At 47.7% G+C, this 16376-nt stretch overlaps 1 protein-coding gene and 1 non-coding gene across 2 annotated transcripts in view; both read left to right on the forward strand.

The window, feature by feature from the left end:
* WDR43 (WD repeat domain 43) overlaps positions 1-16376 on the forward strand; it is a 36738-nt gene that overhangs the window by 1082 nt on the left and 19280 nt on the right. The window contains exons 2-3 of the mRNA XM_059717184.1: positions 4924-5058; positions 7026-7147. Of these exons, the coding sequence (XP_059573167.1) occupies positions 4924-5058; positions 7026-7147 (257 nt within the window). The remainder of the gene's footprint in view (positions 1-4923; positions 5059-7025; positions 7148-16376) is intronic.
* Positions 5936-6013, forward strand: LOC132248042 (small nucleolar RNA SNORD53/SNORD92). Its single transcript, XR_009459397.1, has one exon. It is a non-coding gene; the product is annotated as a small nucleolar RNA SNORD53/SNORD92 (small nucleolar RNA).

A 16376-nucleotide genomic window follows, 5' to 3' on the forward strand; every position in this document is an offset into this window, starting at 1 on the left:
AGCCCCATTTATCATCAGTGCTTGCAGTATCCTGCACTAGGGAGTGGGGATGTGCCTGTTTGTGGCCCAGTGGAAGAGCCTCTGAAATGGGCTCCAAGCCAAGAGCAAGGGTCCAGTTTTGAAGCATTGGTTGGCTGTTTAAACTGGTGGCTCTCAGCCTTGCTTGACTCGAGCAGCCCCTTGCGAAATGCCAGCTCTTAGTTTTCACTTGGTTTTTTTTTTGGCTATAGAAGAATACTAGAGCCATTCTTCGGTTGCAAAGAACTCAGAAAGACCACAACAGGTCAGGATGTTTTTAACACTGGATTCGTATTTTAAATCTCTGAGTTTATCTTGTGAATTATCTTGGATGACCTAACAGTGTTAACTAACATTGGGAAAGGATCTGAAGGCACCCCAGGGTGCCTCAACACCCTGATTGAGAGACTCACTGGCTTCAGAGTCATTTTTCTGGTGCTGTTTCAATTTCTTAATACTTCTTTTGTGTGAAAGCAGCTGAGTGCAGATACCTCTTTTTCCCCAGAAGCAGTGATGTAAGGTACTTGTGCTGTATATGTAACTTACCTTTAAGCCACCTTGGTTCAAATATAGGAGCATGCCATTTTTACATGTGCCTGCTGTTGGCTGCAATGAAGAATACTGTTAAGGAGAAAGGAATGGGATAAGGTAGTTACACGCTGCTAGTTCAGCCCCATATGAGATGACTGCCATGCAACTTTCTCTAGCTAACAAATGGTTGCCAGAGGGGGGTTCCTTCATAATTTAAGAATGGTGTAGGTTAGGGGTACATAAAATTGAGTCTGTTTATTGGGCCATTATCACAGGACTTAGAGATTCCTACTGTTGAATTTCTGAGTATTAATTTATTCTACTTGCAAAACCAAATACATGAAACCTAGCTCAGTGAGGTCCTATCACACTGAGGTTTGGATTTTTTTTTACATTTTTTTTTTTTTAACGTTGTTTAGAAGTGCTGAGTTTCCCCCTGTAACATCCGCAGAAGCCAACCACATCATAATACTTGAAAACTATTGTAGAAATGCTATAGAAATACAAAGGTTATATACTTATTGAACTAATTGTGAAGCATTATTGAAGTAGATAAAAATATCCCTTTTTACTGTTTGGGTAATCTTAAGGACAGTGAATTGACCAAGGAGTTTAGGGCTGGCTTATTTTCCTGGGCTTTAACTTGCTTAGCTATGATTTGCTTTTGAAAATTATCTTGTCCTTTGGTGGTTACAGTGACTGGGGAAATTGCATCCATTTCATCAGTCCTAAACATGCTGGGACACCATGTCATAGCTTGCCTTGGAACATAGGATCAGACTGCTTTATAATGTGTAACTCAGCCTCACAACATTCTTGTAACTGGATATCTTGACATGATACAATGTGTCATGTCCACAAGTTTTCCAAATGGTTTTGGAGTAAGAACTGTGAAAATGATGAGTCTAGGGGGAGGGGCTAACATAGTTTCAGATTTCTTTGTAGACAGTCCTCTTGTGTTTGGAACTTTATCAAACAGTACTTGGCTTGTCCCATCTGTGTATGGGACTTTCAGTGTTATCTGGAAGCCTGGCATAGTTTCCAGTGGAGTTGAAAATCTTAGATATCTTGCAGTACACATTTTATATAACTTTATAACTTTTGTGGTTTGTTTTTGGACCGAAAGAACTGACAAAAAAGTGAGAGCTGTTCCACATGGTGCTTGATATGTCATTTTGTTTCTTTTGCAGTGGAAAGCTTGCTGCTTTGGGCTGATGCTTTTAAGAACAATCCTATGCTTATTAGGGGCCTCTACGGCCAATGTTAAGTGAAAGTCAGTTTTGGACTCTTGCCACTTTAATGCAAACCATGTGTTAGTGGCAAATATTGAGGTGGATTGTAGAAACAAGTCAGATGCTGAACCCCCCTGCTCTGGGAATTCCCGGTGTTGTGATTGCTGCTTAGAACCCACATCTCCCATTCAGTCTGTACTTGGCATATGTAAATACTAAAGTTTTTGTCCTGACAGCATTTTCTTCCTGAAATATTTTTTTTTCTAAAACAGTCCCTTTTCCATAACCTGCCTTTAAACTAATCATAGGAAAGCAATAATAACGTATATAAAATGCAATCACCTGCAGTCTGAGAAAACATTAAGCCAGCTATGCTTATCAGCAAGGACCTACTTAATTTGTGATTTTGTGGAAATCACAACATCTGCAATTGTCCATGAAATCAACTTAAAAAAAATTAATAAAAATAAAATGCTGGCTCCCCAGTGGGAGCCAGTGGTCATTGCTGCCTTGCAGGAGCTTCTGCTTTTTGGGATCAAAATTTCTCTGGTCTAATCCATGTAAGTATGGGTGTTCTTTTACAAGGCCCTGATCTTTCAGTCTCACCAAAGGCAATAGAAGATCTACCCACGTTGTGATAACAACAGGTTCAGGACCTAAGTTTTGTTCATATTTTAATTCTATAGATTTTTTTTGTGACTCTCCTTTGGGGTACTTTCAGTATTAATCATTTGTGTGGCTCCTTTTAAAACCAGAATCCCATACCTGGGTACTGTCACTAGCCAGAGCTGTTGAGAGTAATATAGCATAGATACAAAGTAATTTAAAACCCTGGGAATAGACATTAGGACTTCTTGGCTCACTCATTCTGTGACATCAGAAATATTACAAGTTGGATGGGCTTCAATGGGGCTTGTTTGTACTCATGGTGTTGCATTGTTCTGGAGTATTTCCAGTGAGCCAAATATAAAAACCGTTGAGGTGAAAGGAGGATAGAAGAGTTTTTAGATAAGCCGGTAGCTGCTTCTGTGAGGAAGACAGGTTTACTGTCTTGTTCAGTGAAAAGGGGAAAATCTGCACTCAGCTGCTTTCACGCAAAACAATATTAGGAAATTGAAACAGTACCAGAAAAAAAGACTCTTAGGCCAGTGATTCTCAGCCAGGGTGTTGCAGCACCCAGGGGTGCCTTGGGATCCTTTCATGGGTGCTACAAGGTGCTACACAATGTTCACTTCAGTTAAAACAAATTATTACTTTTTATTCCCAAGTACTTTAGAACATATTTATAGGGTAGAAGCTAAAGTGCTGGATCTTGAAGCAGCCAATGTCTGTCTTCACATCATATGTATTTTAAATGTGGTGCAAGCTTCCAAATGCCCTGCAGTTTTCATAGCTGTAGGCTTGGGCACAGATTAATGATGGGTTTGCTGCCTCTCACCTATTGTAATGGATACCTAATGTAGGCGGAGCACTAAGACTCACAAAATTTGCTGATCATGTTTTAAGCCCAGGAGATGTCTTGTTTTGGGCTTCCTGGTTGTTCATTAGTGCAGATATCCTGTTCTGTAGAGGAAACATTACGCTGTTGTAGGTAAAAGAACTTTAATTTTTTTCCTTCAGTGAAATCTGAGGGTAGTTAGGTATATCATACTAGATTGGGGGAGCAGGGGGGAGCTGGAGCTACCCCAAAATTCTCTAGCTGGAGCTACCCCTTTCAGTGCTGTTGCTGCCCACCCTGTCAGGAAGCAGCCGGCATAGCCCCTGGCCCTGAGCCTGCAGCAGGCAGCCTGTCCTCACCCCGCGCACAAATCTGGGGGACACATGCCTTTCCTGGGGGTGTGCACAGTGCTGGGGAGCTGCTGCCCCCTCCCCCACAATGTCTCCCCCGACAAGCTGCCTCTGGGGTAGCATTCATTGCCCTGGCTGGGCAGTATCTGCCCCTGCCCCACTCCCTTCCTCACTGTGGGGACCTCGGTCTTTCCCCCCACAGCACGCACCCCTTCCCTCTCTCCCACAGACTTACTGGCTGGACATTGCTCTCCCCTCTACCTGGCTGCATTCCTGTAATTTGGCTATCTGATTGGTATCAGACGATATGGCTGATTAATAATCAGCCATCAGTATCAGCCAAGAAAATCTTTATCGGTGCACCCCCAGTGGCAGGTGCTCTCCCTATACCATCTTGGGGGACAAGCTTCCACCCACCTGACTCAGGGGTTGGGTCATTTTGGTTCAGAGCTGGAAAAGGTTGTCTGCCCCCCTACTAGATGAAACGCATCTGATAGAAGAAATCTCTCTGGCCAGTTACTGACCTCTGGCATTGGGGCTGCTTTGTTTTGTCAAACCCCTTAAATATCTGGATGTGATCTGTTTTCAAAGGCTTAATATCATAAGCCTTTGAGAACAGAACTGGGAAGATGGCAGTGTCTTTTTTCTCAATGGTGTGACATATTCCATAACTAATTCTATTCTTCTACTTAATTTGATAACCTCATACCTTGTTTTGATCACCACCCTGTTTGTCAAGGAAGACTTCATGAAGCTTCCCTTAGAATTTGTTTTACATCATTACTTAACCTCTGTCCTTATAGTCCAAGATGTAATGTGTACTGGCTCCCTCTGACCTCGGTCAAATCATTTAACCTTTTGTCTTAGTTCTGCCCCATGTCTCAAATAAGGAAAACTTTCTCCACCGGAGAGAGTGGGGGCTTACTTCTTTTTTGGAAAGTCTATTGAGTAATGAAAAGTGTTCTAGAAGTGATGAATTCCATTACTGTTTCTGTCTTCCCCTTTGGGGGTGAAGCACTATCTTGTAATGGCCTTCACCTCTAGGTCTGGCAGCAAAGTGAAAACTGGAAAATGAGCTTGGGTTTTTCATACAGAACAGCATGCTGCCAGTAGACTATCAGAATTGTTTTTTTCAGTTGCTTCTTAATATATTCCAGCAATCATGTGATTTGAACAGTACTGTACTGGAAATGCAAATAAGTCTCTCGGCTTGATTGTAATACGATTTGTAATCGTTTTAGCTAGCGTATTTTAATTGTGCTGGTTATATCACAGTTAACAAATGTTTGTTCCCTGATGTGCTTTTTGGGATAGCTGACCAAGCTAACTACTTTTTTTCCCACTTCCTTTTCAGGAGGGGCCTCAAAGGAAAAAAAGAAAATCTGAAGCTGTGGAAGCAGGTGAACAGTTGGATCTGTTGGCGATTGGTACGGCAGTTGGCAGTATTTTGTTATACAGCACAGTAAAAGGAGACTTACAGAGCAAACTAGTAAGCATTACACACTGCATTAGTATTTATAAGTTTATGATTTAAGTGTGCTATCTTTTTCATCTTTTGCTCAAAAATCAGTTAACTTTGATGTAATTTTTAGTTTTGAATGGTTAAATGATTACATTCTTGTCTGCAAGAATGCAGGAGAAACCTGGGATTGCACAGTGTCTATAAGGTTGCTTGTATGTAGGTTAAGCACTTGCTGTTATACAGCTAGTATAATATCCTATGGTTATATGTGCATTCATAGTTCATTCTTTTCACTTGGAGAAGATAGTAAGGATTCAGTTAGACCCTGTGATAATGACCCTGTCCTCGAGGTTTCTAAGAAGTCCATCAACTAGGGCAGAGATTTCTGACACCGGTAACAAGTGTCAGGCTTTCTGTCTGCATAAAGTCTTGTGAGACCTCTCCATGGTTTCAGTCTACCCCCTTAGGTGGCATTTCATCCTTCTGTCATCTTTCCATTTTACTCAAAACTCCCATTTCCTTATCAGTGCCTTTTTAATTCAGATTTGTATTGTACCAGCATCTAAGATGTATAATTATTTGTGTAAATGGTAGCCTGAAATATTTGTGTAACCTATTCCTGAATGCTATTACTTATGCATTGAGGCAGTAGGTGTCTGGGTTAGTGAGAAAATGTATATATATAAAAAAATATGCATTTACTGAGAGGTTCCTGCTCTTGGCGGGTCTTCATGCATGTCATTGTACTTATTTCGCATCAGAATAATGGATTATACTTGGTATGTGCTTTCTTTTTAAGACATTGGAATTGGAACAGCATTCCTTACCACAATAGCTGAGAAGTCATTTTTTGTCTTGACACGTATCAAATTAAAATTTTTCCTCTCTGCTTGAGCAGACTGCCTTGCTGTGATGATACCCATTTGGTTTCGCTTACTACTGATTGGCAGTGAAGACGTTTTCCTCTTGGCTGTCTGAGCAGGCTCGTGCTGACTTAAATAGAGAAAATTGAGAAATATAAAGGAAACGTAGCTTGACCTTTCAGCTGCATATAAAATTAATATAATCCTGGGGGAGTCCGATTAACTTTTTCTAGGCATGTTTCATTTATTACCTATAGTAGAACAAAATCTTTGTGATATAAGTTCTAGTAGAAGGTCTCATTTGAAGCATAATCAGTGCATGTTGTTTCACACTGAAATGTCTCTGACATATTTGGCACCAGAATTATTTGATAACTGATCATTGACCAGCCTTCCCTAAAATCCTAAGATTGGAAATACTTGTAGTAGTAGTTCTAGTTCTTCTCCTCGTCTTTCCTCTCTTCCTCTCTCAAAATATCCTTTCTTTTGGGTTTCAGATTTGGCCATTGTTTAGTTTGTGTCATAACAGTTTCCCATCCTTTATCGTGTGTGGCATCCTGATGATAACAGTGAGACGTTCAGCAGTTTGCTTTGCTCATTAAGCTGTTTGTTCCCTGTGCTTATGAGTGTGCAGCTATTTTGATCAGACAGATGAGAGACATAATTGGTATGTCTTTCTGAGTCCTTTGATCTGGTCTAGAGTGATCAGCATGAGGTTGTGTATATAGGCAGCCATTTAGCAGTTTGCTTGGACAAGTGGTCTTTGAGATCTGCGTGGCCAAGGAGAAAGACTAGCAAGGTCTGTAGCTTGTTTTGCCACTGGGAGGAAGATTAGGGGAGATTTCTCCCTTTGTGACTTCAGAGTACAAGTGAAGTTCACCCTCTTTACAAACCTATTCAGAAACCTAGTATGCTTGTGTCCATGACACACTCCCACTTGCACCAAGAAAAAAAGTGGTAGACAAAGCCCATCTCTCTGGGTAAATACTCTTGTCTAAATTCTCCGTATGTTTCCAAAATGTGAATTAGCCCTTCAGAAATTATTTGTATATTTTTAATAGCAAGAAAATGTATATGCTGAAGCCTCTTTCACTTGCCCACTAATAATCAAAGCTTTTGCTTCTTTTTTAGGATGGTGGTCATGACAATAAAATAAACTGTATACGGTGGCACCAGGACAATGGTTGCTTGTATAGCTGTTCTGAGGACAAACACATTGTGGAGTGGAACTCACAAACCTGCAAAGTTAAGTGGTGAGTAGGTCTGATTTGCAACCATGTTCAGCAGCGTTTCTTTTGCACTCCTTTTTTCGTAGCTTTTAGTCGGAATTGACACAGCTTCATGTGCAAAGAATTCAGGCACTGGTTTTTCCATGCCAGCAATGGCTGATGTCCAGTTGTCAGGTAAAGTTATCTGGGATCCTGGTTTTCTGTGATTAAAAAATTGCAAATTCTCTGATAAAACCCCCAAAATCCATGATTAAAATTAAAGGCCTCCCACACACCTCCCCTGGCCCTGCTAGTGCTCCTCACTTTCCCCCACAGCCTTCCTAGCCCTGCTGGCGCCCCTCTTTGCCCCCACAACAGCCTCCCAGCCCTGCTTGTACCCCTTGCCCCCCACCCACAGCCTCTTCCCCCTTGCCTTACCAGATGGGGCCCCCAGCTGCCAGAGCTATGGGACCAGGGACTTGGGTCCACAGCTCCCTGCCCCCAACAGAAGGCAGCTGCAGCAGGAGCACGGAGCTGGCTCCCTCACAGCTGCCTGCTGCTGACTTAGGCAGGGACAGGGCTGGCTCCTGGCGGCAGTGCGAACTCCCAGGGGGTAAGGGGAACCTGCGCCTCTACATCTGTGCGGGGGCAGGCTGCAGGCTTGAGCTCCTGCCCTGCTTCCTTCCTTTGGGCTGCTGTAGCCCTGCAGGCAAGACCCGGCATAGCTGGAAACAGTGGGGCCATGCCGGGATCTCCTTGCTGCCGCCCCCCCCCCCCCTCCCGCACCTACCACTTCCCCCAGTGCAACCCCATGTGGAGGCGGCGAATTGCTGGGGCAGTACAGAGTAAGCAGCCACTACGAGATCCCGGTGCAGCTCCTCAACCCAGCACAGCTGGGGACAGTGGGGAGGGGAGCAGGGCGGCTGGGGACAGAGGAGCCGCGCAGGGATCTTAGTGGCCGCTTGCTCTGCGCTGCGCCAGTGATGTGCCTCCTATATGCAGGGCTGCACTGAGGGAAGCGGCGTGGGGCTGTGCCACTCAAAGCAGTGGGGGGTAGATGGGGGGGGGGGGTGGTATCCTGGCGTGACCCTGCTGTTTCCAGATGTGCTGGGTCTTGCCTGCAGCGCTACAGCAGCCTGTGGGAGAGAAGCAGGGTGGAAGCTTGAGCCCAGAGCCTGTCCCCTGCACAGACCTGAGGGCATGGGTCCCCCTTGCCCCCTGAGAGTGAACAACGTGGAGTGCCCAGCTGACTCCACATCTCCCTGCTCCTGGCTGGCACCTCCATGTGCGGCTTCCCTTAAGGGCTGCTAGAGCCACTTTGGTTTCATGTGCCCCCAGCCAGGCACTCCGGCGGTGAGCGGGGCAATGGGGAGCTGGCTGTGCCCTCCACATATTTCCCAGCACTTCTGTGCTTGCAGTTGGAGTGCCTGGCCAGGGACACATGAAACCTAAGTGGCTCTGGCAGCCCTTAAGGGAAGCTGCACATGACAGTGCTGGCCAGGCACTCCTTGTATTTCCCCAACACCTCCCCACTCCCTTAGCCCCCAGCTAGCTTCCACCCCAGCCCTCTGGAAGCCCCACTTTCCTCCTGGAGCCTGCGAAGTGGTAAGTGAGCCTGACCTAGGCCTAGTGACTGACTAAAAACTGCAGGCTCCATCCTTCCCCCTCTGCCCCTTCAGGCAGGGTTGGGGATTTCCTGCTGTTTTTTCAAACAGCTCTTCCAGGCTGAGACTCAGCCAGCCTGCAGAGTTCTTTGCAAAAGGGGGGGAGTCCGTGGGTTTCTCTGCTAAAAGAGAAAATCTGTGTTTTTTCTAATAAAACCATGAAACCTGTGGTTTTCTCAGTTTTTTGATGGGAAATGAAAACCCCAAATTTCTGGTTATCAGACTCCTTGGTTTCTAAGAGGATAGTAGTAGTTCTCTAAAGGCTATAGGAAATGGACTACCGCATCCTTTAACAGAGAAACAATTGGGCCAGGCATTTCTCTAAAATCAGTTAAACTGTCTGACCTTCATGTTAGGAGATTTCTCAATAAATTTGAATTTTTCAGACCTCCTTTTCATTTCCATTCAAGTATGACTATAATGTCTTCATTAAACTGATTTCATAAATGTTCTAGTTTGGGGTCTGGTCTTACTGAAATGTGATAAAGCTGTTGAAATGCTGTGCCTTACAACACTAGATGAAGATAGTTTACTGTACAGTTAAACTTGGGGCAATTTATTAAATGTGTAGGCTGTAGTTTTTTAAAAATTGGTGAACCAGCATTTTTCTTAACCATGTTGTGAACTGCTGAGAGCTCACCAGGTCATATATCAGACTAGTTGTTCTGATGTTTAAATAGAGATTTAAAATATTACTTTAAGTATTCACTTTTTTGAGTTTTCAACCAAAGATGATTAGTAAGACAAAATGATGAAGAAAAATTACAGGTTAAACTGTTAACACCTGGACATGACAAAATAATGTCTTCTAATGAAGAAACCATAAATATTGTGAAATAAGCCTGTAACGACTTCATGTGCTTTTTTTTGTTTGTTTTTTTTTTTTACTTTATTGTCTGTAGTGTGAAAGTTACTGGGGCATTTTACAGTAAAATCCCTGTTTGCCAGCTAGTAGAATGCCAGAATATTCTTTTAACCGGTGCTGTGCTGCTGCTGCCATGCCACCGCCATCCCCCACTCCATGCTGCTGTGTGCAACCACCCTGTGCTGCTTCTGTGCTGCCGCCATCCACCACCCTGTGCCACTGCTGCGTGCAAGCCATGTGCAACCCCTCCCGTGCTGCTACTCTACCATTCACACCCCCATGCTGCCAGTGCATGGAAGCCCTACCCTCTGGCTTCGGTATTTTTAGATAACCAACATTTTTACATTACCAGCACCCAGCGTTCCCCGCTCATGCCGGATAACGGAAATTTTATTGTATCTAGTGTATACTATGCGTTGCTGCAAATGTCTGTAGCACATTTGTAAAATGACCTGCCATCACTCTTGTGGTCACCCACTTTGGTGTAGACCACAGTGGGCAAAACATGGCCTGCGAGCTGGATCTGGCCCGTCCAAGAGATTTTATTCAGCCTGTGGCAGGTCCCTGGCATGCAGCGGGGCTGGGTGAGTGTGGCGTCAAGGCTTGGCTTCCCAGCAGCCCTGATGGTTGCAACTTCTGGCTGTTGCTGCCAGCGTCACTGACAGACTCAGTTCTGCTGCCCTGGCATGCCAGTCTGTCCTTCCACCCACTGCTGGGAGCACTGGATGGAGCATGTGGGCAGACAGGTGGGGTCTCCATAACGACTAGCTCAGACCCCCTGTGGGGAGGGCATGCTGTGCTGGATAGGATGGGGCTGATGATGGCCAGAGAGCGGTGTCTGTGAATGGGCCAGGGGTCCAGGGCTGGGATCTTAGGGTGGTGACAGAATGGGTCCAGGTCCCAGAGCGGAGCCACAATCCTCTTGCTGCATGTTCCTGTGATGGGTGCTGTTTCCATGGGCAGGGAAGTGCGGAAGTGGATTAGAGCTTGGCCTCAGGCCCCGGACCTGGCCCTGTGCTGTCACCACCCTGTGATCCCAGTCCCACTTGCCCATCCGACTCCTGTAGGGAACTCTTGTCAGTGGGATGTCTTTGTTTCGTCAGTGGCTTCACGTAAATGCATAAAGCAAAAATATCTCCTGGATCGTTTTACTCCATCATAATCCTGTAAATCTTACAGTCGCGCTTCGAATTTTTGTGGTAAGAAACTATATACATTAAGCATGTATCTGTGTAATCTTCATGTTCTCATATAGCAAGCCATCGTATGTACAGTTTGCATTTCATTTTTGTAAGACGTTTAATTCATTATACTTTGGGATCTACTTAAAGCACGCAGAGGTGAAATACAAATTGTCGGCTGCTCGTGGTGCCCAGTACCATTTCTAAATCTTTTAGCAGCAGGCCTCCTCTCCCTCTGCCCCTACACCCTGGGGCCAAGGGGTACCACTGGCCCCATCCCTTTCTGCTGACTGGTTGAGAGGGCTGCCTTTCATGTGGTCCCTCCCCTTGCCACTGATTCGCGGAGAGGGGTAAGACTGCACAAAAGGTAGCCTTCAAGGCCAATCAGCGGTGGAAGGAGGCAGGGGTGTCGCTATCCACACACCTTTCTTTGCTGCTCCCTTCTGTGCGAGACTGAGTTGTAGCAGCCACTAGTTCCCACTGGGGAGCCAGTATTTTATTTTTAGTAAGTTGGGGTTTTTTTGGCAATTCTGCACAAAATCATGGGGAATGCCAGTTTTTGCGGTGATTGTGGAAACTGCCATTTTTGCAAAATGACAGGAACCAAGGGCAGTAGGACCCAGGGGAAGCCTGGCGGGCTACCGCAATAGCAGGGCCTGCCTGGCCCCGCCCCCACCCCAGCAAGAAGCCCCAGCAGGGGCTTTTGGCCTTGGGACCATATGGCTGCCTCAGCACCGGAACCTCAGGTAACGGGTGGGGACCTTGGGCAGGGAAGGAGTGCAGGGAAAAGCAGCCCCTTGCCCGCCCTGTGGCAGGCGCTCCCTGCTGCAGTCACTTGCAGCTCACAGGGCTGTCCTGAGCAGGCACAGGCAGCCCCATGTGGATTGCGAGTGGCTGCAGTGCGGGGCGCCGGCCACGGGGCAAGCAAGGGGCCACTTTTCCTGCGCTCAGCACCAGCTTGTAACCGACCCCAGCTGCCAGCTTGGGTCCCGCGCTGGCTCCAAGCTCGCCTATCAGTGCTGTGCTGCGGCAGCAGCAGTTGTGCGCCGCGCCACCCCCCTCCCCCCCCGCTTGCTGCGCCAAGCAGCATTTGCTGCTGCTGTCCGCCTGGAGCTTGCGTGCTGGGCAGCCCAGAGGTGGTGGTGGCAAATACTGCCTGGCATGGCAAGTGGGGGGGGGGCTTCAGCTGCTGCTGCAGTGGGACAGCCCCGACTGGTGAGCCTGGAGCTGCGTGGGGCCCAGGCTGGCAGCAGGTTACAAGCTGGTGCTGAGCGTGGGAAAAGTGGCCCCTTGCCCTTCCCGTGCCCAGTGCCTTGTGTTGCAGCCGCATGCAGCCCATGTGGGGCTGCCTGTGCCTGTTCAGGACAGCCCCGTGCAGGCTGCAAGCGGCTGCAGCAGAGAGTGCTGGCCATGGGGTGGGGGAGGTGCTGCTTTTCCGGCATCCCCATGCTTAGCACCAGCTCGTTCCCTGCCAGCGAGCAGGGGATTGGGGCTGCCCCCTGCCTGTACCACGGGGCTGGTGGTCACTGGGAGTGAGCGGAAACACAGGGCCCACACTAGTGTCCTGGGGCCAATGCCAGCGGGACCCAGAGCAGGGTGGCAGGGATACAGGGTCCCGGCCAGCAGGGGCTCTATGGAGCATGACCAGCTCCCCCCTCTCCCTGCTGGTGCAGCCCAGCCCAACTCCACAGACCCCTGCCAGCCTGCACCCTGCTTTGGGCCCCACCGATGCCAGCCCTAAGACATTGGTCCCAAGACATTGGGACGTTGGTCCCAAGTTGGTGACTGGGGGCAGGGCACCTGTCAAGGGGCAGGGCTATCTATGCAGCCCTCAACAGCTTGCCAAAACTGTGTAAGCAGCCTTCCGCTCGAAATGGCCCGCCCCTGGATTGAACGCTAATGAGTAGGGGTCTACTTAAAACATGGCTTTGCAGATTTAATGGAAGCCACTAAATAAACAGCACCAGCGGCAAAAATGAATAAAATATCAGCTTCCCAGTGGGAGCCAATGGTTTTTGCTGCTGCTTGCAGCTTGGCCTTGCAGCTTGCCCCAGGAGAAGAAAGTGCTGGCTAGCAGGGTGCCATGAGGCGTAGCAGAAAAGATGGCTGCCACCCCCATCTCTTCTCCCCCCACCCATTGCAGCTCTGCCAATTGGGAGCAAGGGGTGGTGCCTCCAGGAAATACCCACAAAATCAGTTCTTTGTGCCATGACCAAGCCATGAAATTGCTTCGTCTCATTGCGAGTTAAGTAGAGCCCTACTTATGAGGAAGGGTTGGTTTATTTGTAGATAGCAACATTTCTACTGGTGCTAATGCCATTTACAGTCGGGAGACATCATTCAGCGTGTTCAAGCTATGTTTTCTCTTTGCATAGCCCTCAGTCACGCTAGCAGGTTAATACACGGGCCAGGTACTAGTAAATCTCACTATCCACACACCTTTTTTGGCCACTTTGACAGTCCCAAGTTCACATGCTTATTTGTAGGCATGTGCTTCAGTTCCATTGAAGTCCATATTTTGTTAATTGTTTTAGAGAAAATTGGTAATTTAGGTTGGTGGATCTTAAGTGTGTACCTCATTGACACGGTCTGATATGGTATTTATGCCTACAAAGTCTGAAGTTTAAAATGAAATTTTTTTACTAGCCTATTTAAGCTACACTTTTTCTATCATCCCAAAGTTTCTCTTTGCCATTATTAGGGGTGTACCAACAGATTTTTTGGGCCAGTACTGATGGCTGATTTTTAATGAGCCGTATCAGCCTATACAGATCCAGTTGCTGATATGCAGCCTGGCAGCTCGGAGAGCAGCATCAGGCTGCTAAGTCTGGGCTGGGGGGAGAAGGGAGGGTGGGGAGATTAAGGCCTCTGCAGTGAGGGAGGGAGTGGGTCTGGGGTAGGGGCAGGCATTACCCAGCCAGGGTGGGGCAGGGTGAGGGACAGAGCCGTGGCTCGTCCAGGGGGTAGGGGGTCCGGCTACTATGTGCACCCTTGGAGGGCATGGTGGGGGGGGGGTGTCCCCCTGGATCTGTGTGTGGGGCAAGGGTAGGCTGCTGCTGTGGGCTGGGGCCGGAGGCTGTGCCAGGTTCTTCCCAGCGCGGGAGCTGGACCAGGGCTGTGCTCGGGGCAGGTAGCGGTGCTGCTGTGGGGGGATAAAGTGAATTTTGGTGTGGCTGCAAGCTCCCCCCCCCCAGCCCTGTTCCCAGCGCCGCTGCCTCCTAACCTGAGCATGGCCCCGCCCCTTCGCTGGGAAGCGCTTGGCACAGATCCTGGCCCCAGCTCGCAGCAGCAGCCCACCCTCACCCCATGCACAAATCTGTGTGCATGCCCTCCATGCCCTCCTGGGGTGCACATAGTGGTGGGAACATCTCTCCCCTGCGTCTCCCGGGTGGCTGCTTGCACCTTTGTCCCATCCCATGGCCTGCCCTGCCCCTCCTTGGGCAGCGCCTGCCCAGCCCCACTCCCTCCCTTACCTTGGGGGTCTTACTCTGAGCCCCCCCCTTCCCTTCCTCTGCCCCTTCTCCCACAACAGACTTACCAGCTGGACACTGCTCTCCACACTGTCAGGCTGCGCTCCTGATCGCCTGTGCGCTGTGCTGCAGCTGCACGCGTGAATGGGGCATTTATCAGCAACATTATCAGCCACATCAGCCAAAAAAAAGCTGATTGCAGATAATGTCAATTTTCCTTATATTCGTGCTGATATAATATGGGACTAATGTATCAGTGCACCTCTAGCCATTATTGCTTTCTCCTTTCTATTGAATATGTTGGTGGGATTCTTTTATTGCATTTCTGCTGTGTATTAAATTGCCTTTTTGTAGAGTGAGTCCAATATTGTTTTTTAGTCCATGAGGATTCTGAGTGCAGTTGATGCTGGGGTCCTTCCAAAGGCTGCATGTAGGACAGGAGGACCTTCTGTACATAGAGCCAATCTGGGTGCCAGCCACTATACCAGTAACATCAGCTCTGTGCAGAGCCCACTTCTGCTCTCACTCATGAGTTGCCCTGTTCCAGTGAAATATTTAATGGATGTGGATGGTGGATATAGATGTGATATCCGAGTCTGTAGTGACTGCAGGAGTGGCTCAGAATCTGCCATTGCAGAACTTGGACAGGGATGCAAGCACCTTGCTTGTTCCCATAGAATAGACCTGTTAATGGGCTTGACATACTGTCTATCCATCTCTGGGCTGAGGACACCTTTCTTTGTCTCCTTGTACCGCCTGTGTTGTCTTGGCCACCATTATCCTTTTCCTTCACTAGTGTTGTTTTGATACAGTGCCAGTTTTGCGGAGTAGGTGGAGAGCTGGCCAATGTGGTAGTGCTTCATGCTTTGTCCGACTGAATTTCCTTTTCCAATAACTTTCCTGCTTGGGCTTGGGCCACTTCCGCGGTGAATCTGTTAGCTTGCACTGACCAGAAATAACACAGTAAAACCAATCATAAATGTGACATGCTGACAGCACCTACCAGGGAAAACAACTTCCCTTGTTTGCTTTTTGTTCAACACCTGTGTCCATTCTCTAGAGCAGGGGTTGGCAACTTTTCAGTAATGGAGGACTGAATTAGCACAGCTCAGTTGTGATGATGGCTGGAGTATATAATTTATATGAGATTAATCTTCAACTGCAATGTGACACTGGGATACTCCTTCACAAAGCACATGTGTAAGGACTACTGAACTTGCTCTAGCTCCATGCAATTTCTCAGCAGTGGGAGTGACCCTCTAGAGAAACTCCTGCCCCCTACAAACCCTAGGAGTTTGGGGGCAGGCAGCCCTTGCTCATACACTGATTAAAGGCAGGTACCCCTCTGCACTGCAAACCTCAATCCTACCTGCAGAGCATCTCCCATTCACTGCAGTCTATCAAGCACGGCCCTGCACAGATCATTACCTGACTGCTCTGCCCATCCCTCTCCAGTTGGAGACATTCTGGAGCCCATGTTCCAGTCCCTGCTGTTGCACCTGCTCCCTAGCGCATGGCCTGCCAAGCTCTGGGACATGGCAGAAATGCAAGCAGCATCCTGAAGTACAACGTGTTTCCAGGTGAGTGAAGGAGCCATGGCAGCTGCACAGTCCATGCTGCACCATGTGCTGGGCATGTCCCTGGCCAGCCCAGTGTGTGGTGCAAAATGACTTTGGGATGCATGGAGGAGCCATGGCCACAGCTGGAACTGGTGTGCTCTTCTGTGCTTGCCATTGTTCTGGGCCTGAGTTTATCATTCTCAATCGACTTTTCTACCTCTCCTGTTTGGTATGGAGGGGCATGGAGTCCCTACCACTATTGGTTTATGTCTATCTGTTGCATCTCATGTGTGGCTGTGACTTTCAAACTTGAACTACTAACGTTATTTATTTAAGGAACTTAATAAGGCAAGTACACACACATAGTCTGACTTTTCTGCTCATGTCTGCAGATGCACTTCAGTAAGCTTAGGAGAAGTGTAACATTTTTGGGAAAGATCTAAGACCCTCAGGCCCCTTTCAGTGGCACTTTGGTGTCTAGGTCACTTAAATGCTTTGAAAAGTGTTCTCCTATCAGGGGATGGCAAAGAAACAC

The sequence above is a fragment of the Alligator mississippiensis genome, chromosome 1 (genome assembly GCF_030867095.1).
Source record: "Alligator mississippiensis isolate rAllMis1 chromosome 1, rAllMis1, whole genome shotgun sequence".
NCBI lineage: Eukaryota > Metazoa > Chordata > Crocodylia > Alligatoridae > Alligator > Alligator mississippiensis.